Below are 23,594 nucleotides of genomic sequence, written 5' to 3'. Positions count from 1 at the left end.
CAAATTTTACTTGTAAATGCAAAGGACTCATCAGTCGATAACGACTTCAGAATTAAACGACATGCTCTGACTAATGAGGTCTTATGTAGCGAAATATATGTTCAAAAACATGAAGTAAAAGATTCGAAAATATTTTTTTGAAAATATTTAGATCAAATGAAGTAATAGATCCTATAGCAAAACTGCTGGTATATGCTCGACCGACGTTTTTAACATCTGAACAGATTTTTTTAAATCCACTTTTGACTGCACTATCGTCAGAATTGGAGCAATTGATAACTCCAATAATTCGGATTTTCAAATTTACCAATTATTGAGCTCATTCTTCAGCTACTTAAGCACTTTTCACAACCTTAAAAGCGATCGTTCTTCCAGAAAAAAAGAACGAGAGAAAACACCCAAACTCAATTACTGAATTTGTCGGCGCTGAGGCAAGTCGTCGCAATGTTACAAAACGTATCATCAGATCGACTGATGCTAATTTTGTTTAAATACTCGAACGAGCGGAACACGCAACGCATACTTTGGTGTGTAAACTTTTCTGTTATCATGAACTAGTCACTGATTGACAAAGAACGTATGCCAATTCGGTGTCTGGTACTTAAAACAATCCCATATCGACAGTCTGACATTTTATTTTTCTCCATTAAATTTTCAACAAAAATATTCAACTTCCAAAGGTAACATCCCATTCCATAAAATCAGGTACTTGTCGTACGGGAATATTTTGGGCTAGAGCTTTAACGCACAAATTCCGATCAGTTGTTAATAGCACCACTTCTCGTAGCAAATGTTGTACATTATCTGAAAAATGGACAGGAAAGAATGTTCAACTCGGAGCCGTTCGTCTACAATCAGATTGGTTCAAACTAACTTTTCGTTTTAAGAGCTGACTTCTTGCACAAGTTAACGGCAGATGAAAGTATCCGGTCGTCATTGCATCCCCGTTCCGCTGACACTTCTTCAAATGTGAACGAAAATGTGTTCATGATTGATCCTTTGCTGGTCACACATCTGAAAATCGATTAGGTTTGTAAAAATGTCACTGTCTCCCCTCTCTTTCTCCCTCCATACATACTTGATGTTTGGTGGTCGATTTTTCAAAAAGTTTAGCGACTCCTTGGCAGCCTTACCAACCATTTCCCAGCGTTCATATTCTCGTTTGGATGGCGGCACATCTACCTGATTGTTCATTACTTCCGACGGCGGCGTACCCTTCGACAAACCTTCGATTTCGTTGATAACTAGCAAAAGAAGAAACAAAACGGTTTGACGGCGATATGTGATGTGGGTTGGTACAACATTCAAAGAGCTTTTGCTTAGTGAGGTTTTTTATGCATTCACAAAGCAGTTGGACACAACATTCCGCACGTACAAAACGATTCAAATATTGACTTACCAAACGTTGGCACCAGTAAGTAATAAAAATTTTTTGTCGCTGCCAGCTCTTTCAGATGATCCAAAAAATCAATGAAACAATTCGTGTCCGGGATCAGATACTTCGGCCGCACTTCAATGCACTGAGAGACCTGTGTTTGTTCCATTATCTCTTGGACGCGTTGGTCCTTTCGTGTCTGCAATTTATGACGCTTTTCCAATTCCATTTTTCTTCTAATCAAATTCTGAATTTCTGACAAATTATCCGGTGAATTGTTGGAATTGTTGTCGCTTAAATCAGCGAGTTGATCATCCAGAATTTCTTCTTCTTCGGTAGAGCTGTCATATATCTGTAGTACATAAAGGAGTTACATGTGCGCCTCACTCGGACTGGATTCATTACCTTGGTATTTACAGTGGATTGGGGTGCAACATTTACAGCTTCTTGCTTACTGGGATTGTATGCGGTAAAAATTTTATTTCCATTATCTAATATCACTTGCAGTCGCGACAGCGAAATCGATTTTTTCTTCTCCGCTTTCAGACAAAAAATTGGCTTGACAGCACTAGCTATCAGTGGGAAACCCTCGAGCATTACGTCCTCTGGAAGAGTTATCATTGACGCGTTTCCTTAGAGAGAAACAAATTAATTTTTGAGTAAAATGTCATCGATTCAATAGACGTTAATCTCACCATTTGTATGACTCAAGCTAAACTCACTAAGCAAATCACCGATTCCATTCAGGGAGCTCATCAACTTTCTGAATGAATACAGTGGAACGTCAGCGCCGCTTCTGAAAAAGTAGAAGACTGGGCAGTGAATTCCGTCGAAAGAAAACCATTCCCAATTAACACCTACCCAACATTATATTGAGCAAGACTCTGTAAAGGAATCCACAATTCATCATTGGAAGCCATCCAGTCTGTCCATGTCTACACAGAAAAAAAAACCAATTCAAGCAAATCGAATCGGCATCACAATGACGTCTTTATGGTACCTTTATTGAGGGCAAAATAATTTCCGCATCTTCCGGAATTGACAGCTGAAGATCTGAATAAGGCTGCAACGATGCAAAGTCCGATAGTTCGACGAACTTTCTGCACATCAATTCGAACATACAAAATGATATGGATAAGGAAGCGTCCAAGATGTCGGAACGAGTGTTACTTGTTTGCGTGGCGGCTGCAAAGTAATTGTTTGCTTGTTGAGTATTGTTAGACTCGCAGATTTGGGGAGGGATTCAGCATTGATGAATAAGGGAGAAAAAATTGATGGCCAAAGCGAGGGATTAAGCGATTTTCACAGTTTATAAGTGATACGGTATAGACAGAGACACCAGAATGGATATTCTTCCCAATACTCAGTTCTATTCCGAAGAAAATGTAATTTTTGAGTCACTCAAAAAACTTTTTAAATCGATCTCTCTCTCTCCTTCTCTTGGGTCCATTAAACAAAGAAAAACCAACCCAACCAGCTTTGAATGACTTTGTAAATTTAGCGAATATAAAATGGAAAATCGAATTCACTTCTTACTCTTCTTACGAGCCTCGGAAATAGTGTAGACATTAATGCACAAGATTTGTAGGAAGCAGCGAAAATTCAATGGAATGGGATTGCAGTTCAGTAGACGTTGAAATTCTTTCAGCATTTGCTTTGCACATGTCATAAAGCTGTCCATTCTGTAATTTTCAATGATTATTTTTGGTTAAGTTTGCATCGCAAATTGCGCCCAATAGGACGGAATGACGTACCCAATTTTGGTGATGAGTTTTCCGTGAACGTTCACAAAGCTGGTCATGAAGCGTTTGGCAATCTGAAAAAAAGTAAGATTGTAGCTGCTGGATCATGGGAATGCTTGTTCTATGTATAGTCAAGCACAGACGCTTTCTTTAAAAAAATCTTTTTAGGCGCAATCTTTGAAGGGTGCATTTAAGCAGTCCTCTCAGCACAATTTATATTTTCTTTCCTAATTTTGGCCAAAATTATTTTTCATGCAAGAGTCGATGTGTACTATCACAATGACCACCGCAATGGTCCGATTGAATATTTCTTTTCCGAGTCATTTTTGAACTATTGTTAGTGGGCTACAATTATTGTTCCCGACGATTTTGGCATCAACGCACAGACTGATGCTTCCTTTCAGCTCCGACAGCCCAGTTAACCGACTTTCATAAACATTTTTGAGGAATTTTTTGCTTTAATAACTTTTGTGTATTTGCGACCGACCTTGGATTAAATGTCTTTCCGGATAATTCCAGAAGATTTACTCAAGCAATGATTATGAACAGACGAAAGGAGGGACCAATATTTTAGAAGAACTAGACAGCCTTCCCTTCAGTACTTTGTACGTATCAAGAAACACTCACCTCTTTCCCATTGAAATCATCAAACTCTCCATCCGTGCCATCCGTGTCATCATCTTCAATCAATTGCATGGTACGTCGATTCATCGATTTGCCACTGATTGGATGAATCCAAATCTCCTGACGAGAGTTTTCATCATCCGTTTTCGACTTTTTCGAATCCTCCTTCACCGTTTTAACCGGCGATTTATGTTCCATTGCAGTCTTACGGTTTGCCTCGTACTGTGAACGAATTAAAAAGAAATTTTCGTTTAGAATTCGGTTCACCGATTGTAGATTCTCGTCACTTACGCTTTTCCTTGCTTCGTCAAACAAAACTTTCAGATTTTCTTTGGCCGTTTGAATGGGATTCGACGCCTTTAAGCTGCGTATGTAGTAGTAAACGGCGGCGAATTTATTTTTCTGTCAAAAATCAATGTGTCAATTTGAGGCGATGGGATTTCGTGTTCAAACTTACTGAATGCAAAGCAACGAATGCCAATTGATTGTACGGAACACCGTTCGATGGAATCAGTCTTTGTGCTTTCAAGTAATATTCCTTAGCCGAGGCCAGATTGCCGTTCGCTTTATTTGTTTCCTTATATCTGGACAAGTCTCCCAAAAATAGAAAATATTTCTGCGCCGATACCATGGCGAGCTGAACGAATTTGTTGTCTTTGAATTTGACTGAAAGAAGAATCACTCCTCGCATCATCGTTCAATGTAACGATTACGCATTCCGTTCAAAAATACCTCTAGGGTCGACATCCGTTTCCAACAGATCCGTCAGCTGAAAATTGTATGTGGTTTGGAGAACATCCAGCATGTGACAATAAAATGTTAATCCATCATCAATGATTGCTTTCAATTTCGTTTGGAAGTACGTCGTCCGTTCCTCCAGTTTTGATTCGGCTATCAGCACTTTGAAAAATTCGATAAGATTGTAGTACAGTATCTTCCACAGATGTTGCTCCACATTTTCCTTCCGGCAAAGTTTCATCTCTTTCCGTATGCAATTTTCCGATAACATTTTGATTGTCTGTCGGCACTCCATGAATTTGTCCCAATTCTAGAGCCAAAGGTGAACGAATACTTATAAGACACATCCAATCTTAGCAACACCTTCCCTCGACTTCCATCGACTCCAAATATGTACGTCACGTAAACCTACCTCAAGGCATTCGCCAGTAACAATATCACTTTGCATCGATCGATCAGCTTCCCTCAAACGTTCGATTATTTTGTGTGTATGAGGTTTGTAGTCGGCGCTGATGTTGTCGTACCATTTCGCTCGAGTGTATGAATAGAAGTTAATGTTTGCTATAAAGAATCGCGCGAGGGGCCGAACTGATTCCTGTTCTGGTGTAGTTTTCTTCGGAACTGGCTGTTTGATGCTCAATAAGCCTGGTGTGTTTGTGGACATGGCACATGTATGCAAATTATATTCTGTAAAATTGGTACGCAAATAAAACTAGAATGAATTGTTGAGGCTTTAACATCATGGTAGGATGTGCAAACGTGCAAAAACTGTTGCAGAAAAATCGGTCCCAATAGGACCGTACTATCTCATCTCTATAAGAAACCACGTTGTGTAAAGGAGGTGACAATAAAATGACATCCTCGACTTGAGCACCAGAAGCTTCGGGTTCGTCGTGAGATTATGACGAGTCTAAGCAAAATTTCGTACTCTTTTGGCATTGTGTTAATTTTACAGTTTGAAAACAATAGACTCTTGGCTGGTAGAAATCTCTGTGGTGATTCACTCCTTAAATTAGTTGAATGAGTCAAAGTTTTGTCTACTATCAAAATGAAAAGAGAAATGTCGAAAACGAAACGTTGACACTGTTGATGATTACAGCAGATGGTATTGTCCTGCCATAACTCCTCAATTTAATGAATCAAAGCGAGATATCATCTAGCAATCAACTCGAATTTAATTCAATTATTCCGGAAGGGATCATAACGATAAAGGGTACGATTCAAATTTGAATTGAAACTCACAAAATATTCCTAAAAGTGGTTCAGCACCTGTGAATACCAATATCACAACATGTGTGCTGATTGTTTCTCCAAATTTCACTTGTTTACGTTCTTTTCTGTGGTTTTTATGACCCTCGTGTTTGTCATGATTCGTTTTTTGTATGATTTCTATTTCTACGCAAAAAAAAAATATTTTCGTTTTTGCATGAAGTCACGTTTGACAGCTGTCAAAGAGGTGTCTCATTGTGCAATATTATTATGGCAATGTGGCTATGAATTTCGAACTGAACAGAAAGTAAGAAGAATAACTAAAACAACAAATTGCACTACGCACTACATTTATTAGCCGTAAAATTATAGAAGTATTTCACTGATAAAATGTCCAAAATATTCACACCGACAAATCAAATTCGTTTAACGAATGTGGCCGTTGTTCGGCTCAAGAAGTGTGGCAAACGGTTCGAAGTAGCTTGCTATAAGAACAAAGTGTTGTCATGGCGAAATAATATGTAAGTACAGCGAGCGCGAGGCAATTCAATCAAAACCTATTTGTCAAATCCGACTCACTCTCCACAGCGAAAAAGATATCGACGAGGTGCTACAAACACACTCAATCTTTTTAAACGTATCAAAAGGCCAGCATGCGAAGAAGGAAGATTTGGTGAAAGCGTTCAACACCGACGACGTTGACGTCATTTGCAAAGAAATCTTGGAAAAGGGTGAACTGCAGGTATCCGAAAAGGAACGATCATCGCAACTAGACTCATTGTTCAGAGACATTGCAACGAATATTTCCGACAAATGCATCAATCCCGAATCGAAGCGTCCGTATCCGGTGTCTATAATCGAAAAGGCAATGAAGGACATCCATTTCTCGGTGAAGCCGAACAAAAATGCCAAGCAGCAAGCGCTCGAAGTTATACCACTGCTGAAGGCTAGCATCCCGCTGGAACGTGCGAACATGCGCATTAAAGTGTCGCTGATCGGCAACAATGCAAAGAAAATGAAAGAGAAAATTGTCCAGCATTGCGTGTCGGTGGAGGAGGAGGATTGGGATAACGGAAATTTGTCACTCATCGGACTGATTGATCCTGGCAGCTTTAAAATAATTAACGACATTATAACGGCCGAATCAAAGTCAACGGGTAGGTTAGAAGTGTTAAATTTGAAAGAGGTCATTGATAATGAGGAAGTGTTGGAATAAAACCGCTGGATCATTAAATGTTGCTGCATTTCTCTTGAATCTGAATGGAAACACTTTTCAGCAAGTTTGCTCGTTTTGTACCTTGTTGAAATAACTGTTCTTTTGAAAAGGAAAGGTCATTCTGATGGATTACTTCTGAGCATGATTAAGTACGTCACTAAAGATCCAAAGTAAGGCAAACCTTCAGTGTCTCCCATAAATTAAAGAAATCGTAGAGTTAATGCACACGGAGTCATGTACATAGGGTACAGATGGTCATGTTGTGCATTGCTACTATTTTGGAAGTGAACAAAATATATAAGACGCTAGAAAGGAATACTTTCGTTAAATACATAGAAAAGATAATAGCGTCTGAGCACCTGCTGTCATTTCCCTGATCAAAGCACTCTAGCTAGAGTCCTACGTCTTCTTTCAATGACATGGTTTCAACATTGGTGATACTTACGATCGGTGATAAATTTTTGTATCCATTCTTTCACTACTACTATACTGCCGTAATTTGCATAAGAGACTTAGTGAAATGAATTGTTTTGTTTACATTTTTCACCAAGTCCCTCATACAAATTACGCCAGTTATAATGTAACGCACATACAAGACACGTTTAGAAAGCTATTGTATTACTAGCGGACGCAACCATGCTTGAGACGAAGTGAAGATGTAGCACTACAAAGTCAAATTTGAAATGATATCGAAATCGAAACCAAAAAATTCTCAGAAACTAATCTCTGGACCCATCCATATAGTCAGGGGTTTGCCACCATATCAATGACTATGATCCCTCAGTTAGAACGAAAATTTCCAAGTTCAGAGAGACATTGTCATTGTATTTCTATTGTTCATCTGTAAGGCAAACCAAGGCTGTATACTTTGGGGAGGTCACGCAGATACAGATACGCGGGTTACACACCACAGTTGATGATAAAATGGCCGATTTCATACAAAAATTCACCTACTCTGATGATTCTCGTCGTCTTGATGATGTGGTGAAATTTTTTACATGTAAAATCATCAGAAGTGGTGTGTTCCCGCGTATCTAATAAAATGGCGGTCTGCGTGACCTCCCCAAAGTATACAGCCTTGAGGCAAACCGCATACACGCATACAAATTTTGTGCTGGTATACGAAATTTTGACCTACAGTAGAGAAATTTCTCGTTATTTGCACATGTCTTATTGTATTTTGAATGTTGAACCTACGATACCCCCATAACATAATGGCAACACTTGGGTCCTCATTCTATTGTTAACTTGACAGTTTTTATCGGATTTTATAAAGTGTTATGATGAAATAGATAGAGACATTTTGACACTGGTATTTGGTCGTCTCGCTCCGATCATAACTTTATACACGTACATGTCAGTCAAGTTACGAATATTTGGAGTTACGAGAATCTGCGAGAATCAATGAAATGATGAAAATCGTTAAAACTTAACTGGGCCTCGTCCCAACGTTCCAATTGTAACGTACAAAAAACCTCTGAATTTGTTTCAGTTTCACTACTATCCTCTTTTAGGCTGTATGGGCTCACCGTACCCACCAAAAACCATTTGAAATGCTGAAAATTATGGAATAAGAAGTGAACGTACACTGTCAATATGGTCACCCATTAGATTGAAATGATAGAAACGTAAAAAGTAATAAGAAAATAGAGAGTGGAACCCATATGTGGACATCGAAAAAAGAATTTCGAATAAGTTCGTGGCCGTCAAAAAAAATATAAAATCTAATATGGCCAAATAAAAATGTTTCTGATTCACGATAAAATAATTGAAATTTTGCAAATTTATGTGTTTTCCTGTGTAGAATAATGTTTAACAATACAACGTTGCAATAATAAAGACATTCGCTTACTTTTGATCAGGTTTAAATGGCCACCGTCAAAAGGAGCACAGAAGATTCAGTGAGTTTTTTTTTGTTATTTTTTTTTTGTCATAAATGAGCATAATCAACATACTTCTTTGTGCAATAAGCACATTATGATTTGTGTTTTAGTCGGAAATTTAAATTGTAGAAATTCATTGGAATTGTGTTCACAGTGAAAATCGGTTGGCATTTTGTTATTTACGAATTATAATCTGTAGGGAGTTTGCTATTATTTTGTCTTAACCGTATCGCATTGCACTGTGTAAATTTTGTCGATAAGGGACCGAGAAAATAATATAGCATGGCATATAAATATATATATATATGTGTGTGCTGTTCGCTGTAAAAATGTTGTGATGGAAAATGCCTGTTTTTGGAAAAGAGAGTGTTCGCGAGTGCCCAAAAATGGTTTTAGAATACGCAAACAATGGTTTTAGCAAATCAAAACACCAATTAGGGTTTTCTTCATCCTCTAATTATATTTCTGCAATTTCGAATCGATTGCTTAATGTGATGTTTGGAGTGCTGCCACTTCAGTTCAATTGTTTATTATACTTCAATTTTGTATTGCTACAAGATTATTGACTATTTTTATACGGTTCCGAGTTCTCGAAAATGAATTTGTGTTCCGTGCGATTTGTAAATGTATGAAAGGTCATCAACCAAAAAGGACACGCGAAAAGACCAACGAAATATTATCGGATTTCTTTTCATATAATAGAGTTATGAACGAATGTTCTATCGTCAGTGTTGTTGCTATTTGCTGTGTGATTGAACTTGATTGTCTAGAATGATAGAAACTGTAAAATGTCAATCTAAAATTAAAAAATTAAAAAAATCTGAACATCGTTGACCTTTTCGGGGGTTTCTGGAACAAAAATTGTGTGACATTCATTTCCAATCAGGAAAACCAAAACGCACAATCTACGACACAACAACAACAACTGTTCAAATGTTTTCATTTGAGACAGTTATACTACATGGTATCGTCATTGCAAAATTGTTTTCTCAATTTTTTTTTCCTTTAAATTTTCTGTTTGTTAAAAGTTAGTGACGACGTTTTGCACGTTGTGCTACATATACTGTTTCAGATAAAGTAATTCGATTAAAAGTGTTGACGAATTTAGTGTGCCATAAACAGTTGAATTAGAAAAGGTAGTTCCAGTGCTTGTAGGTCGAAGTGTTATGCAAATCGTTGATTGAGATCAAAATTGGTTAGACCGTCGATATGATGTGGAGTCAAATTTGTGTAATCTACGACCGCAAAGACCCGGTAATAATATCGAAGTGTGGACGATTGAAAATTATGACGAAATTTTCCCAAGTTCTTAAAATTAGACGGATTACCGTTGGTTCTGCCTGCACGCCCCTATGACATATACCAAATCCTCTTGAACATTGGTACAGAACAGTGGTTTTTGAGCCAAAGATTTATCGCTATAGTCGCTACTGTTATATCGATCGACCGACCGAAAACTCTTAATGGGAACCAAGACATTCATTCATACCAGACGAATTATCATCATGTCCCCTTTCGATGATGAATTCGAAATCCGTACAAGCCAGATAAAATTTGCAATAAAATGGAAACGTTTTTGGTTTACTTGGGAACTGTTGAGTCGGAAGGTCAACTATGCAGAGACTAGGAATTTCTTGAGGGATATGAATGTTAAATGATCGGATGACATGTCCATCATAAATGACTGGCAAAAGACAAGCCTAAAAAATGTAAAAATTCAGTTTACTTACATCGATAGGAGTGCTCAAGGTCAACGAAAAAGTATGAAACAATAACCATTTGTCTATATAACCCGGAAACGCATCAGTAACAAAAAGAAGAAAGAAACAATTTTCCTGCAGGTGGAATGATTTTCTATACATCCTTTATGACGGCCCTGAGACCGTTGACCGTATGTGAAAATATGAAGATGTGTAATACACCGGCAACCCGTGACAATTGTTTTTGTTTTTGTTCTGGTTAAACAATGGATACGTTCACCGTCAAGAATAAAAGTTTCTGTTGCAGCAAAAAGATTGTCGTCTGCCTCACAGAGGTTTTGATGGTAGTTTTTCGCTGCATCATGATAACGATCATCTAATTTGTTGTCACGACATTTTACTATGAAGGGGACTGTGTTGGTTAAAGAAAGTTCCATTGTCTTGTCCTTACAATAGAGTCTGTGATGCCTAATCATTTTCACGCGTTTTAATTAATTTTTCTTTCTTTCGCAGGATGAATCAGTCGATGAGAATTCGTCACGCAAAAAGTAAGTTCCGTTGTCATCGGTTGAATGATTTTCATTGCCATTTTTCTGTTCAATTCTTTTCTCCCTCCCTCAGTGTCAACGACTATTTTTTTGCGGGAAAAGGAGCTGCTGTTGCACTGGAATCGAACGAAGAAACGGACAGCAATATTCAGACGATTCTTTCGGAAGATTCGCAATACTTAAAGTCATTTGCACGAAGTGATATTCAACGTCATCTACAATCTATGTTTTATTTGTTAAGGGAAGAGGAAACGTTAAAAATGGTAAGTGTAGGGACACCATGCAATCAGCAGACCATTCACAGAGTACGCACGCGAAACGTTCACTCTTACGATGCACCCCTCCCGCAGAGCGTAATTTGTGAATGGTCGTTCGTGCAAGCCGATCAAAAGTTTTTTTTTTGTTGCGACTCGAAAACTGAATCGTGGAACTTCATTTTCCAGGCTGTTAAACTGGAAACTGCTCGTACTGGCCGCACACGCTATCTGGTGGTAGTGTCACGTTTGGGAAAATTTTCCAGACAACACCAGCAACAGAATACCGGCAAATACAACACCAAAAACTATGCATCGTCGTCATTTCATGCGGATGTTCAAATCAAATCCAGCAATCGAAAACAGGTGGACCATTTCCAAAGTGACGCTGTCCGGAATAGTGATATTTTCAAACTGAACGAAATGGTCGATGTTAGCAGTAAATTCTGTCAGAAAAGCACCGACGATTTTGACTACGATGTGGATGTGAATGCAACCAATGAAATCGAGGAGTCTTGCTTGTTGGGAATCGATTGTAATGAAAGAACAACGGTCGGTCTGGTGTTGAAGATATTAGCAGATACGACGATTCGGCTGGACGGTGACGGGTGAGTCAAAATTGTTTATCGTAAAATTATGGACTACAGGAATTGTTAGAAATGAATGGTAGTACCATTATGGTACCTTTGGTACCCACCAGAACAACTGCAATGAGTAATTCGGAATGTGGGCCAAGAGTCTCAATTAAGTCCATTTAGATTCAGATTTTAGATTTTCATCGTAAAACTCTAAGTTTCATGCTTGTGCTTGTATTAAGAATGTTGTGAGCCCACATACATATCAATTCTTTTTAAGGCCTTGTTTGACATACACGTCTTATACGTCCAGCAACGTTTTTGAGTGATAAATTCACTTTAACAATGTTAAAGTTTAACATGATCTACTTCTCAGTCAGCTTGTAGAGAAGTCGAGGGGATGTGAAAAAGAAAAAGTTGAATAGTAACATGCACTGCACGACCCGCTACCTAATGTTTATTTTTTGTAGTTCAAAACCTATCAAAAATCCATTATCAAAAATCCAAATGTGACGCCAGTCCCTGTGTATACTTCCGAAGCAATTGATATCGTTTTGGGTGACGCATTCTGCGTCTCCACGCAAAAAGTTTACGTCAAAAAAATGCTTCACAGAGCTACTCTTGAAAACGAAATACGATTCGAACCACATGTTAACAAACATTAATTAGCAACCCAAACAAACAGCTGGTCTCTAAAGTGTGCAACCTTCTATTGGGATTTAAATGAACTCAATCCAAATCTAACGAGCTTCTTCATTTCTTTTCCAGTGGCTTCAGTATTACTGTTTACGGTCGAACTCACATTTTTAAGCCTGTGTCGGTCCAGGCAATGTGGTTAGTATCAAAATACATGAACAATTGAAACGAATTTTGTTTTACGGTCTTTCGCCAATTTCAGGTCGGCTCTGCAAACGTTGCACAAAGTGTCGGGCAAGGCACGGCGAAACAATTTTTATCCAGGAGGTCCATCACACGAATGGGTCTCCTATTATGAAGACCGAATTGAATCGGAAAGATCTTGCTTAAATGAATGGAATGCCATGGATTCGTTAGAAAGTCGTAGACCGCCATCTCCAGATGCTGTTAGAAATAAGTAAGTGAACGCAACAGAAACCCAAAATAGAAACAAAATTTGACGAAAATTTCCAAACATAGGCCGACTGAACGTGGTGACACGGAACACACAATCAAAACTGCTCTCAAAGAGATTATGATGTCTGTTGATTTAGACGAAGTTACGTCGAAATATATTCGCGGGCGACTTGAAGAGCACTTAGACATGGACTTGGGTGAATTTAAATCGTTTATCGATCAGGAAATGTTGACAATTCTAGGCCAAATGGACTCACCAACGGAAATATTTGATCACGTGTATTTAGGATCTGAGTGGAATGCCAGTAATTTGGAGGAGTTGCAAAAGAACGGGTAAGCTCATCACTTGGTTGAAGAAGAAAAAAATAATTTAAAATGCAATCCTATCGAACTACCACATCCATTAGCCACTTGCAATTGGTAAAGGAAATTTATTTTTCTTGTAGAGTACGACACATCCTGAATGTGACTAGAGAGATCGACAACTTCTTTCCGGGCATGTTTGACTATTGTAACATTCGAGTGTATGACGACGAGAAAACAAATCTACTGAAACATTGGGACAATACATTCAAATACATCACACGGGCGCGAAAAGAAGGATCCAAAGTATTAGTACACTGTAAGATGGGCGTCAGTCGGTCAGCGTCGGTCGTTATTGCGTATGCAATGAAAGCCTTCAGTTGGAATTTCGATCAGGCCATGGTACACGTGAAGAAGAAACGAAATTGTATAAAACCAAATAAAAGCTTTCTGTCCCAACTGGAAACGTACGAGGGCATGTTGGACGCAATGCGAAACAAGGAGAAACTACAGCGCAGCAAAAGTGAAACGAATTTACACAGCACAAAAGATGCTCGATTGTTGCCGGGCAGCGAACCGACTCCGTTGATTCAGGCACTGAATGCGGCGGAAAAGTTAAATTCACCGGAGAAGCGGAAGAAATTTCGACGAAAACGTCCGAGTAGCTGGTCACCACCAAAGAATGTCGAAAAGTTCAATGTCGTTCCTAAGCAATTTTCGCAATCGAAATCGCTGGAAAATTTGACCAGCGAACCGAAAATTGAAAAAACGAAAAACGTGCGACTACCGTGCAACGGTAAAAACTATAGCGTGTCACAAAACCAAGTTGTTCATTTACAAGAAAACTTTAAATCTCCTGTGCCATCGGTTAAATGGATCGTCAATGAATTGGAAACAAGTAAGACCGTACAAAGAATTCGGGCAGCCGAGAAACAATCAGACTCACAATGTTCCTACAGTTATGAAGATTCAACGTCCCGACAAGAGACATGGGATCCGGGAGAATTCGGAACGTTGGAAAAGGTGAACAAACCGAATAAGACTTTAAATATGAACGTAGACAGTAGTAGCTGTGATAGTCCAACATGGACCTCAACTTCACAAACTAAATTAAAATTGCCGATGGGCAAACGGGACAAACAAATTTCTTCAACTGCAATCAAATCAGACCCATTCTCTTCACCCCTAGATACTGTTTTTGATGACGACAAGCACAAAGGTCATACGGTCACATTAGCCACAACGTCAACATCACCCCTAACACAATCACTAGAGTTACGATCAAATCAACAAAATTCACGTAGGGTAACCGATTCGCCGACCGGTTCACATCGAATTAGTCGAACTTCACGGTATTCGTCATGGAGTTCTAGCGAAGACAATAAATCATTTTCGTCTGTCGGCAGTGCACGAGAACCGATAGCATTGAATCAAAGCCGAACATTTCCGTTTGTCGATGATATTGCATGGCAATCGGGAACGGTTCGACGAACAAAGGTTATGATCGATAAATCGTCGTCGGTGACCAAACGGATAAACGACGACAACAGCACCTGTTTCATCAATACGAAGAAAAAGTCTGCTATCAACACAACAGCAAATCCATGGACTGATAAACTCAACAAATCACTAGCCAACAAGATCACTCTGAATCGATGTAACAGCGAGCAAAATCTGAATATCAATCAACTGCCATCGATAAACAGTCGACTGTCAGTGTCGACGCCCGAAACAACGGTGGAATACGCTCGGCCCATACTGTACGATGACAATAAACAAACGTTTCGTAAGGTGGGAGGCAGTGCATCGTCACAAAAAATCTGCGGAATCGTACAGAATTTAAAAATGAATTTCGAACAAAATGACACGTTCACACGATTCAATCCGAAAGCATCAATCATGCAAACGCTTCCATCATCGTCATCATCATCAGCTACTGCCATCATCACAGACCAAAACGTTTACATGAATCCTTCAATCGATCAATCAATGCACTTTAAAGCAACCGAACCAATCACCGAAGAGATCAACGTCAAACATCTGGTCGACAAATATGACAACAAATCCACCAAACAATCGAAACAATTGCTTCCGGTTAAAACAGCACGACCCCGGTCGGTATACGAAACGAAACAGCAAATGCATCAGCTCTCCAAATCACACACGATCAGCAGCCATCCGACGTTCATACAGAACCACATGGACGAATTTCATCGACCACCGCCCGTACCACCGACGAATCAAACAAAAACCATAACCCAAAGCAATCCGATACCAATCGCGAAGAGTAATGTGTGCAAACGAATGCAACAGCATGGCAAAACGCATCCACTGTCTCGTTTGGGTATACCAAAGCAGCGTCTAAATACTGCAGCATACAACACTATGTAAATAATTTAACAAAACAAAACAAAAATGAAAAAGAAGAAGGAAGAACAATTGTTTGTTTGATAGATACACTTTTCCTGCTATTTGATTGAGAAAAAAATTTATTTATAAAATATTTAAAACATGACGTGATCCGTTGTTTTCTTTCACTTTTCCGAAGAAATCGTTCGGCTAACCTGGACATCACCTTTGGTTGATTTAACAATTAATTCTTCCATTCGAATTATTGAACCGATTGAACCAAATTAGTTTCGTCAATTGCACATTACTGATACCCTCTCTAGCAACCTAACTACATTCAATATAAGGTGGTAAAAATGCAAGACATGTAAAATTAGAAATTAGTCAACAGTTTACGATTCTACAAACAAAGAAATGAGGTGGTACTTTGACAGTGTGATGTGTTGTTACAGAAAATTCACCCGAAAGTAAAGGTAAGTGAGGTAGTAGCTGACCGGCTGCAATTTTTCAACTTTGGTCAACAATATCTCAGGATGATATCGATGAACTTAAGTTTTTCCTTCGTCAGAATTTAATTTTATCTGTTTAGAATTTTGATGCAGTAGCTGACCACAAAAAATATACTTGACCAGTCTTGTTGCAGTAGTTTACCGCTACAAAATAAGACAATTTTCACATTTTTCCCAATAATTTATCATTATTTGACACATTTTCACTCTTAAAACACTGATATTGACCAATTTCAATGATAAAAACGCAAATTTCAATTCAACAAATTGTAATCACATTATTTTGTACCCAACAATGAAATTTGTCACATGAAGAAAAATGTACGGAATTTCGTGCGGTCAACTACACAAACATGGTATATATTGGATTTAGTGTTTTGACCACGATGCAATTAATCAAATATTAACTTTTAAACGCTTTTGATGTTAATATTATTAACTAGGCCCCACCTTATGGGTGGGTCAGGTCCTTTGACTGACTGATATTTTCTCAATAGATTTTTGTAATTGTTACAAAAATATCGTAGATTGATCTTGATGAAAGTATAGCTCTTTGTCTTGTTTTGTCATAAATTGTTTGCTCCTTTAATTTTATTGAAAATCGACGCTGTAAAAAGGACGTATTTCTTGCTAAACTCTTGAATAAATTTAAACTCGTGTGAATGCGGCCCCCGCTTCGCTCTGGCCGCAAAGTCCACACTCGTTGAAATTTTCCAGATTATAAGACTTTTTTAGCAAATAATTCTAAGAGAATATTTTCGTTCGACAAAGTTGTCAATCGAATCAGCGTAGCTGAATGTTTCAAATGAAACGGCAAATATTTTCGATGTTCTACTGAACATTTTTGCTTATGAATAAGGTATGCAACTCGTGTGATTACGGCCCTCGCACTCGTTCATTTTTTTTTCTTTCTAGCATAGACAGCAAGTTTTTTCGGAATAAATCACACATTATTACTCCAGTATTTCCATTAACGAACTTAGCCCGAGTAATTTCAGTACAAACGTTTTTGGAAAGCTGTCGAAAATTACTCCGTATGATAAGTAGAGTATACATATAGACAGATGATCTGGCGCCCCTCACGAATTTCATTCTTAGTCGAATAATATTTTTTCTAAATCGATTGCTTATTACTCAAGTTATCGTGCTATCAATTGTTTCTTATAACCTATCTTCGATCTTAACCTCAGGAATTTAATTCCTCGTCGGATAAAAAAACTTTTTGGAAATCCGTTGAGAATTACTCGAGTTACCGTGTTATCAAGGAATGAACAAAGTGCGACAAACAACCCAACTTCGAATTTAATCTGAGGAATTTAATTCCCAGTCGAATAAAAAAATTGAAATTAGTTGAGGATCACTTAAGTTATCGTGTTATCAAGCGAGACGAAAATTCTTTTAAGAATATCACGGAGATCTCCTGTCCGTTATGGTCCACCTTTGAACTTAACCTGAGGAATTAATTCCTTGTCGATTGAAAAAAAAAATGGAAATCCGTCGAAAACTTCTCAAGTTATTGTGGAATCAAGCGACAAGACAAAAATTCTTTTGAGAATGTATCTAAGATCACCCGTCTGTTATAGTCCATCTTCGAACTTAACCTGAGGAATTTAATTCCTCGTCGATTAAAAAAAAAGTTTTAGAAATCCGTCGAAAACTACACGAGTTATCGTGGCACCAAGCGATGAGTCAAACATTCTTTTGGGAATATCTTTAAGATCATCGGTTCTTCATAGCCCATCTTCGAACTTAACCTGAGGAATTTAATTCCATGTCGATTAAAAAAAAGTTTTTGGAAATCCGTTTAGAATTGCTCAAGTTATCGTAGCAACAAGGAATGAACAAAGTGTGACAAACATTTTCTGTATTCAAGGTTTTTGGTCATACATTCCATGTATTTTCAATCATACGAACGATGTGTGACAAACATTTCATTCGTAAGACCCATGACTTTCAGTCAAGAGAATTATTGAACTATTAAACCTCAAAACACTAAAACTTGGTCCATAAATATTTCTTTTTTTAAAACAAACCTTAATTGATGCTACACCGATCTTACGCTTTTCTTAAGAAATTTACAATTTTGTACTGAGATGGTGCACTGGTTTCATTTTATAATTATATCAAATAAGCTAAATATTAATTAGAACGTTAATTTGAGTATTTTCGCTTGTAATTACTGATAAATAATGTAGCTGGTCAGGTACTCCTTCACGGTCAGCTACTACTTCACTTACCTTATCGGTTGTTCTCTTTAGCTCTATAGATAGATCTTAGTTACTGGCTGGTATTAGAATTTTTTTTTGGTTACTGAACGAAACATTGCCACTTTAATTACGACTAAAATACATTTTCTTCAAAATAACACTCAGTTGAGTAAGGCACATGAGTGCCGCCGAGTTCCAAAACTTAAAACTTATTTTTTACATAACGAAGTCGAAAAATATTGGAAATAGCCGAATTTTTTAATAACTGACACTGCTCGTATTTAACTTTACAAAGTGCCGCACTTTCTTTTTTAGCTGAACACGTTTCACAAAAGCTACAAAAAAAAAACAAAGTTGTGTAGGACTACTATTGAGTAGGGAACATACGTTAAAAGGGTATGGTCATATCGAAGTTTTCCACAAAAAGTGCATTGTTGATGAACTGCACGGTGGCGTCAATGGCGTCTAAATTCGTGATACAAAAAAACTGTATTATCAAGTTGCCGTGAGTTTTTCTTAAAGTTAACATCAAATTTTATACTGTCCACGCATGAGTGGTAATCTGAATAGAGTACTGAAACTGGACAGTGTAGTATCATACAAAGTTTGGTACCGTAAAAAAATTTGGACGAACCTTAGCACTTAAAAGTCAATTTTGGCCTACACATTCTTGAAATAGTTTTTTAACCGTGAAGCCATGATGGCACATTTTTGGCCATCAATTTTTGACAGCATGATCTCCATTTTGCTCCATTTGGCCAAAAATGGCTTCACGGTTAAAAATCGATTTCGAGAATGTGTATGCCAAAAATTGTCATTTAAGTGGTAAGGGTGGTAAGGCACCACAATAGTTCTCTATTTGACAACTGCCACTACTAAATAGCCTCAAGACAAACAACACACACTCTACGGATAATAGCGGCAGAGTCGAAATTTTGCTTGATTTTTGCAAGTGGTTCCAGTTGGTTCCGGGTGGTTCCCGTGGTCCAATCGAAAAGTGATGTATGGAAGGTGCCCTTTATTTTTGATAATGAACAAGTCGTCCATACATCATTTTGTCCAAAAACTTCAAATTTAGCCGATATATTTTTGGGTCATTTTGACTCTGCCGCTATTATCCGTAGAGTGTGTGTTGTTCGTATTGAGGCTATTTAGCCACTACGATAACTCATGCTTGCAGTACATTGTGCTGTTCCGTTTGTATGCTGCGACTATACCTTCGTAATGTGCTATCACTCCTGTTTTAAGGCGTAATAATTATTTAATTTAAAAAATTATTTTTTGAGTTGATTATTGGCAACGTGTGATGCTTTTCAACAATTTGCTGGAGCTGAAAAATATCTAAAAACAGCACCGGAAACGTAGTCCTACTTAATATTTTGCATTGAACAAGAAATAGTTTTCCTAGCCATTTCTTTCCTTAGTACATTAAGCCTAGTAGGAGTTTAAAGAAGCAAATCGAAGCCTCTACTCTCAACGTTACTAGAGGTGTATACTTCATACTTCCTATCTCAAAACTAATTTTTCGGCTCAAATGTAACAAAACGAGTTGATAGACTCTATGAAGTTGTGCCACAAGGCCTTCATCACAAAGTCATCACACTGATGTTAAGCCTGCAATACGTATACACGATTTTTGGGAGTTGATTACCTCGCAGTGTTTAACACTTCGAGTCGACAATCGACTTTAATTTTCCTTTTTCGTTTTTTACAGTTAGAGTTTTTAGTGTTTAACACTTCGAAGTAGGGAATGCAATACCGTACCGTTTTCTTCAATACCGGTATTCGGTATTTTGAGTTTTAAGGAGGTGCTAAAGTCAAGAATTGTAGAAGAAAAAAAACTGATTATTTCAGTAAAAAATAATTAAAATGAATAATGTAGCTTATTGAGTGTATATTTAAAAGGTTAGACATTCATATTTTCATATACTAAGGAACTATTTTTCATATTCACTATACTTATGTAGTACCTTGAGATATGTTTGTCTCATTTGATATTACTTTGCAATTTACAAAGGACACTTTAAGTTAGCCTCAAAATTTGAGTTATAAAAGTGTGACTGATTGAATTAAAGTAGTTAAATCGAGGGGATAAAATAAATAATTCAAAGTCACTCAATAATTTCATATTCTTTCGGGTTCAGTTCTATTTTTCATAAAATCAGTTCTTTGGTATATTAGTAGGTTTTTTTTTGTTTTTCTCCTACGCTCTTTACCTATCACTATGATTTAATCCGTTGGGTGCGTAGAAGAGAATCGGTCGGGATAGATTTTGTGCAAAGAATATATTTCACTATTTAACTTGTTTGGAATACAGGCACAGAAAAGCGATTACTATCAAGCATAAGGATATAGGCTAACCCCGGCTTCAGATCTTCGATCCACTTACTTCGTCTGGCGTATCCTTCTAACATTTATAGTCACGTTATAGTTTTGACCGCGGTTGTGAAAGAACGAGTTATGACACCTCTGAGATGATCAAAATGATGGTGGCACACGAATTTTCTAGTGGCTCCTCTATTGACGTCGAAGATACTAAATATTTTGTGTTGAAAAAATTCACAACATTGATTTTAATGCTCAAAATTACACGCGAAACATTCGCTTATCAAGTATCACGTTTGCGTAAGTACCCACACAATGAGCAAACTGAATAAAAGACGATGTCCTTAGAATATATAATAATACAAGTTCAAAAAAAAACTTCTCTAATTCTATAATATGTTGGAAAATTTCCGTACATTTTCTCTTAAAAGCTATGACGAGTTTTCCAATATCAATACCGATATTATTTGATCAAATACCGGTATTCGGTATTGGATATTTCCGGTATTGGTACCGGTATTAATAGCGGTATTGCATTCCCTACTTCGAAGAGATATTATTTTTTTGTGACTGTGATGATCGTTGAGATTAATTACAAAATAATAAAACTGTTGTTTTATTCTGGCCGTCGTCAGCGAGACCAACTCGGAAATTTTGCTTTCGATTTAGAAAGTCCTCGTCACATTTATTTTTCTTTCGTAAAAGCGATAGATAATCCCGACTGGTTTCATTTTTAACAGTTGTAACAGTAGAAATTGCAAAACTCTTATGGAATTTCGCTTTCAATCATCTCTCTTGAGGCGATGCAAGGATGAAAAAGAGTTTTAAATCCCTGAATTTCCTAAGCTTCATGAAATTGTGCGTTATATATGGATCGACTCCTTCAAAAAAAAGATCCTAAACTCCTTATTATGACGCAAATAAAAAGTAAGAAAAAGTCTTTCGCCGACAGTATTATTGTTTATCTGTAGAGGCCGTATGAGTGTTTATAACAGATTCAATGATTAGCATGGATTTGTTCAGAAATTAGCGAATGGACTCTTCAAAAAGATTATCGTGCGTTGATATCGACGACCATATTCTAACAGGTATCTGGTTACATTTCAATAAGCGGCGGCGCCGTAACAATGTAATCTTCATCGGGTAATTCAAAATAATACAAAAATAATCATCGATCCGATTCATTTCTAAATTAAAAATGTGTCTAAAAATAGATGAAATGGAAGCGGCTATCTTTTTTGTCTTACAAATAGACAATGTCAATGACGTCTGATATGTGTCTATTTATACATTTCTTGGAAATCTTTTAATAAACTGGTTATTTTGCACGTTTTGAGTAAAAAGAAACACCCGTGCACAGTGCATCTTATCTTATCCTATCCTAGATCAATAGACCCACTCGATATATAATAATAGTAAGGTGGGTGTCTTAGACTGAGTCCATACTATGTGTACATGAAGTGTGTAGTACACATTTTCAAGCAGCCATTAGAAAAGGTAGATAAAACTTTCTCTTCGGAAATAGCATTTCAGGTCAATTTCAATTCTTTTAAAAACTGAAGCTCAAAACCGGACATGTCGACCAGAACAAGAATACCTGAAACCAGGGACTATTTTTAGGAAAACATCATATTTTCTGAACTTTTACCACATTTTCACAAAGTAATTTTTTTTTGAAAATTTGGGACAATTTCATTAAAATTGAAGAAAATGTGGGACAATGTTTCCACAAAAATAGTCCCTGTCTGATATCTAATTTTTTAACCTGACCCTGATATTATGACATTTAACCTGAACCTGAACGTCGAAAACCTAAATGACATGGCCTGTTTACAAATTATTCCAATGAAAAGGATGTATGTTACCTACAGCAGCAAAGCACGTGTCAAGTTCAATTTGAAAAAAATCTCGAATCTCGAGAGCCAATATAACAGGAACTAAATGGTTTTCACAATTTCTATGAACGATGTGACACGCTGAAATTTCATAGGAACGACATCGAACATTTTTACCATCTACATTGAAGACATCGCGCGTCCATTTGTACCAGGTCTGTATGTCTAGCGAAAATAAGGATTTTTAAAAAATTGAACTACCCGGATAGTGAAATATATCCACTTAGTCTGCAAAGTGTTTCAACCTTCGGACCTACATCCGTTGGAGATGTTAAACTGTTCATAGCTCATACGTCTTCATATGGTTTTTCCACCACCATGCGCGTGAATGTAACTTTTGCACCAAGTGAAAAACAGCTGAAGAAAATACATGTCTAAATTTCACCGACGTCGACTGTAGACTGTAGTAACATTTTTCCAATATTTTCAGGCAAATGAAAGAAAAGTAAAGTCTATTAAATCTAAAAATTAAAGCCACGATGACGACGACGACGCGCTAGGTTCGCATTTAAAAGAACCCATCTAATGCTTAGAAGAGCTTTGGAGTGAGAAAAGTCTGCTAAATTCACGCAGATACAATTGATGAATTATTGTCCATTGAGTGTAAGTAAATTTCGTGCGGGTCTCTTTTAATAATGTCTAATCATTCCGATTTTTGTCTATTTTGGCTATCTTAAGTGTGAACCAATTAAATGATAAAAATAATGAAAGGAAAAAAACTCCTCTCTTAGCATCTTACTTGATAAGAAACGTCTTCATCGAGGTTTTCGTCAGTCTTGATTCGTAGTCCTTTCGAATCGTGCTTTGTTCTTTGCTATTAAGAAATTTGTGTTTTAATTCATTTTGAGTTGAGTTAGCAAAAAGTTTTTATTGAAAATGAAGACAGAAATAAACGTCCACAACAGGTTAAATTCACAGATTTTTCGTTTAAAAAATTAAATTTAAAAAAATGTTTTTTAGTTCACATTACGAGGAAGCAGAACCATTAAGTTGGAAATTTTGGAAAAAGAGGCGCTACATCGTCGTGTTTCTTGCGTTTCTCGATACTTT

General features: G+C 37.3%; 3 protein-coding genes and 1 long non-coding RNA gene across 7 annotated transcripts; 2 read left to right on the top strand and 2 right to left on the bottom strand.

Annotated features, from left to right (window-relative positions):
• Positions 1 to 617: 617 nt before the first annotated feature.
• On the bottom strand, positions 618 to 5,929 carry LOC119070028 (telomerase-binding protein EST1A). Of its 3 annotated transcripts, none has more exons than XM_037174313.1 (16): positions 5,722 to 5,929; positions 4,892 to 5,166; positions 4,474 to 4,789; positions 4,199 to 4,407; positions 4,033 to 4,143; positions 3,745 to 3,963; positions 3,130 to 3,191; positions 2,912 to 3,057; positions 2,376 to 2,560; positions 2,237 to 2,310; positions 2,071 to 2,171; positions 1,781 to 2,007; positions 1,400 to 1,727; positions 1,079 to 1,244; positions 875 to 1,014; positions 618 to 804 (listed from the first exon to the last, which is right to left on the bottom strand). In XM_037174313.1, exons 2-16 carry the CDS (start codon positions 5,141 to 5,143, stop codon positions 668 to 670), a joined length of 2,673 nt encoding a protein of 890 aa, XP_037030208.1. In that variant the 5' UTR covers positions 5,144 to 5,166; positions 5,722 to 5,929; the 3' UTR covers positions 618 to 667. The 3 variants fall into 3 exon arrangements, with proteins under 3 accessions (XP_037030208.1, XP_037030209.1, XP_037030210.1); XM_037174314.1 differs by having other exon boundaries at positions 2,071 to 2,168; XM_037174315.1 differs by having other exon boundaries at positions 686 to 804; positions 871 to 1,014.
• A 39-nt stretch (positions 5,930 to 5,968) lies between these two features.
• Positions 5,969 to 6,935, top strand: LOC119070029 (ribosome maturation protein SBDS). Its single transcript, XM_037174316.1, has 2 exons — positions 5,969 to 6,209; positions 6,277 to 6,935. The coding sequence occupies exons 1-2, from the start codon at positions 6,079 to 6,081 to the stop codon at positions 6,902 to 6,904; spliced, it is 759 nt and encodes a 252-aa protein (XP_037030211.1). The 5' UTR covers positions 5,969 to 6,078; the 3' UTR covers positions 6,905 to 6,935.
• A 1,621-nt stretch (positions 6,936 to 8,556) lies between these two features.
• On the top strand, positions 8,557 to 15,774 carry LOC119070026 (protein phosphatase Slingshot). 2 transcript variants are annotated; one of them, XM_037174312.1, is made up of 8 exons: positions 8,557 to 8,805; positions 11,001 to 11,035; positions 11,109 to 11,298; positions 11,479 to 11,897; positions 12,633 to 12,698; positions 12,763 to 12,957; positions 13,020 to 13,289; positions 13,403 to 15,774. In XM_037174312.1, the coding sequence occupies exons 1-8, from the start codon at positions 8,773 to 8,775 to the stop codon at positions 15,648 to 15,650; spliced, it is 3,456 nt and encodes a 1,151-aa protein (XP_037030207.1). In that variant the 5' UTR covers positions 8,557 to 8,772; the 3' UTR covers positions 15,651 to 15,774. The 2 variants fall into 2 exon arrangements, with proteins under 2 accessions (XP_037030207.1, XP_037030206.1); XM_037174311.1 differs by lacking the exon at positions 8,557 to 8,805 and adding an exon at positions 9,838 to 10,041.
• LOC119070027 lies at positions 9,263 to 9,820 on the bottom strand. Its single transcript, XR_005086447.1, has 2 exons — positions 9,623 to 9,820; positions 9,263 to 9,553 (listed from the first exon to the last, which is right to left on the bottom strand). It is a non-coding gene; the product is annotated as an uncharacterized LOC119070027 (long non-coding RNA).
• Positions 15,775 to 23,594: the final 7,820 nt, after the last annotated feature.

The sequence above is a fragment of the Bradysia coprophila genome (assembly GCF_014529535.1).
Source record: "Bradysia coprophila strain Holo2 chromosome X unlocalized genomic scaffold, BU_Bcop_v1 contig_44, whole genome shotgun sequence".
NCBI lineage: Eukaryota > Metazoa > Arthropoda > Insecta > Diptera > Sciaridae > Bradysia > Bradysia coprophila.
Note: the sequence above shows the minus strand (reverse complement) of the source record. Positions and strands in the feature narration are given on the sequence as shown.

Coding starts and splice junctions, on each gene's coding strand:
- LOC119070028 (XM_037174313.1), bottom strand. CDS start 5,143: ATGTCCACAAACACACCAGGCTTATTGAGCATCAAACAGCCAGTTCCG. Junction 2,561..2,911: donor TTCCGAGGCTCGTAAGAAGA/GTAAGAAGTGAA, acceptor ATTACTTTGCAG/CCGCCACGCAAACAAGTAAC. Junction 1,728..1,780: donor AATCCACTGTAAATACCAAG/GTAATGAATCCA, acceptor TATGTACTACAG/ATATATGACAGCTCTACCGA.
- LOC119070029 (XM_037174316.1), top strand. CDS start 6,079: ATGTCCAAAATATTCACACCGACAAATCAAATTCGTTTAACGAATGTG. Junction 6,210..6,276: donor TTGTCATGGCGAAATAATAT/GTAAGTACAGCG, acceptor CACTCTCCACAG/CGAAAAAGATATCGACGAGG.
- LOC119070026 (XM_037174311.1), top strand. CDS start 9,997: ATGATGTGGAGTCAAATTTGTGTAATCTACGACCGCAAAGACCCG. Junction 11,299..11,478: donor AAGAGGAAACGTTAAAAATG/GTAAGTGTAGGG, acceptor TTCATTTTCCAG/GCTGTTAAACTGGAAACTGC. Junction 12,699..12,762: donor GTGTCGGTCCAGGCAATGTG/GTTAGTATCAAA, acceptor CGCCAATTTCAG/GTCGGCTCTGCAAACGTTGC.